The 2,775-nt window shown below is 36.0% G+C and overlaps 1 protein-coding gene across 1 annotated transcript; it reads right to left on the bottom strand.

Annotated features, from left to right (window-relative positions):
* Window positions 1-793: 793 nt before the first annotated feature.
* HELRODRAFT_176494 (hypothetical protein) lies at window positions 794-2,255 on the bottom strand (the record flags this gene model as incomplete). Its single annotated transcript, XM_009023850.1, has 2 exons — window positions 794-1,969; window positions 2,169-2,255. 2 exons carry the CDS (start codon window positions 2,253-2,255, stop codon window positions 794-796), a joined length of 1,263 nt encoding a protein of 420 aa, XP_009022098.1.
* Between the last annotated feature and the right edge of the window lie 520 nt (window positions 2,256-2,775).

Raw genomic sequence — 2,775 nt, forward strand, 5'->3', positions numbered from 1 at the left:
TGTCATTATTTAGGCGCGAAATTCTTTCTGATCGAGTCTTCACTAAACTTTAGTTTTCGATTGACCGTGATGTTTATTTTTAATAAATAAGAAACTTTTCATTTTAATGAATGAATAAATTTGAGAAAATAGATTAAACTATTCCTGAAAACTGAAATTAATGATGAATTGTCCTTCTCATCATGATATAATAATATTATACAAGGATTTCGAATGCGATCTAGGAGGGGTTTTTTTCCTTAAGAAAAAATTGTTTTAAATTTATTTTAACAAAAGTTAAAGATGATAGAGTGCGTCATTAAGATATTTACGTGCAATATAATTAAATTAAATTGAAATATAAAAAAATTTTTATGAAAAATAAAAATTGAGTATATTAAATGAAAATGATATTTATAATCAGAATGTAATAGCGAGGAACGTGTGTTATGTTCATTAAATTTAAGTTGAGGATTTACTCTCAACTTATGGTACATGCATTGTCAGCAGAGATCATTATCTCATAATTTTTTAACGAATTTATATAAAAATGTTTAAAAATTGGTAGTTAACATGAGAAATTTTGACAAATTTCAAAAAGCGATTATGTAAACATGGATGTAAAACTCTAAAAATAATTATTTCTATACAAGATTTTAATTCTCGATAAATTATTATTGAAAAAAATTTGGACTAGAACGCAATTAATTGCTAACAATGGAAGTTTTGTAATAATTTTACAAAAAATTGGTACAGTGAGATAAAGAAGAACAGTTTAAATATACAGAAATGGAAAAATATTGCAAAGTACTAATCAGATAAAAGATGTAGAAACGAAATCGGTGTAAGAGTCAACAATGACGTCACCGTCATCTCGTCCGTCGTGTAGACTGCATTCTAATCCAGTACCATCATTCCTGCTACCGTGAATCGCACATCTGGATCTTCTACATCCGGTCAGTTTATCGCTGCCCCGTAAGTTTGACCACTTCAGTTGTTGGTCACTTTGTGAATGTAGCAAACTTTTTTGGGCTCCAACAGATTTGCAGCAGTTACCATTGTTACATTTGCTACCTTCCAGTAAGTGTTGGTCAGTCGAAATGCCTGGACACAAATAAACTGTGTTTCTTCTTTTGTGTTTTGATAACTTAACACTTTTCATTTCGACTTTTGATAGAGTGGAGGATTGGTGTTCGTGCGTTATGGGCTTGTTATGGGGGTCGTTTTGGGGGTTGTTAGGGCCGATCCTTTTATGTGGGTCCCCTTTGTAGATGCGAGATTCTTTCTGAGATGGGCCATTCTTATCATCACCTGATGCAGAAATTAAAGTTGAGGATTTGCTCTTGCGTCTGAAATGTATCAGCCTAAACAGTTTGAATGATTTTTTTGGCTTTTCTTCCATCTTTTTTGTAGTTTTGACATCTGGTAGGTGTTTGTTGGATGCTTTGAAGTTGCTTCTAGAGTAGGAACCGCAGCTGTCGTTGCTTCTGAAAGCAGCTGCAGTGTCCTGTGTGCCAGCCAACTTATAACGCGCATGGATATCATCTTTTCGATCATCATAGCTTCTACTCACCTTATCATAGCCCGCGCTAGAGACTCTCATATTGAAAGCCAGGCATTCAACCGGACTGAGAAACACTTCAACATCCTTGCCGTCCTCCCGGTCGTCAGTCATCATGGTCTTCATCTTCCTCATCAGCTTCCTCCTACGCTGGTACAACAAGAACAACACGACGACTACCACGCTGAAGGCCACTATGAATATCAAGGGAAACATAAACTCAAGTCTGGCGTAAAAGGGCGGAGCATTTTTGCGTTTCAACCAATAGGAATGTCGTTTTAGTTTGGCCTCTTTCACGGACGCTTCTAACTGGTCGTCAGGAGGCGTGGCTAATGTTAGCAGGCATTTTTTTGTCCCGACGTTGTTGTGGGTGGTCATTTTGAGGTTGTACCAAGTGTCTGGGCGTACCTTGACGTGGTGCAGTTGGGGCTGGTTTGGGGGGGGGAAGAAATAAATTATTATATTCATAATTAGCTCCAAAAATTCATTATTAAATAAAATGATATTACAGGATTTTCTCTCGTCTCAAAAACTTCAATCAAGGAAAGGAAATAATTTTTTAGTAATTTTCACAGTTTTAATGTCGTCTAACGATAAATATTTGTAAATGAATAAAACACAAACCAACCCGATGTCCACTCCCAAGATAACCACCCCCACCGGGGACCCTTCCATCAAACACTGTAAACCACTGTCCCTTACGAACCTCCCTCATTTTTATGGTGAATTTTATGACTGGACACTGCCCATCATCGTCATCATTATTATCAGGGTTACCATCATCATCATCATCGTCATCTTCATCATCACCATCATCTTTTTCATTCCTCCACCAAGGAGATAGATTGAGTGTAACCAGGCTGCTGTTGATGTGGTGGACGAGGCGGTGCTTCTCCGGACAGGTGACAGCTTTTTTGAAATTGGTTCAATTCTAAATTTATATTAGGTGGTTGAATTTTATTCTTATATTTATACATTCGTTCGTTAGTTCGTCTGTTAGTTCATGTTTTGCCTATTTCTTTCTACAATCATTTATTCGTTCGTTTGTTCGTTCGTTCATTCATTCATTCATTCATTCATCCATCCATTCATTCATTTAATCATTCATTCATTCAGTCAGCCATAAAATTTCGAAGCTTATATACTATTAAATGATCACAAACCTCTTCCAACTGTTCGAAACTGATAAATGGTTGATTTAAATGTGCCATAGTCACCATCATCATCATTATTTT

Source organism: Helobdella robusta (assembly GCF_000326865.2).
Source record: "Helobdella robusta unplaced genomic scaffold HELROscaffold_38, whole genome shotgun sequence".
NCBI classification, from domain to species: domain Eukaryota; kingdom Metazoa; phylum Annelida; class Clitellata; order Rhynchobdellida; family Glossiphoniidae; genus Helobdella; species Helobdella robusta.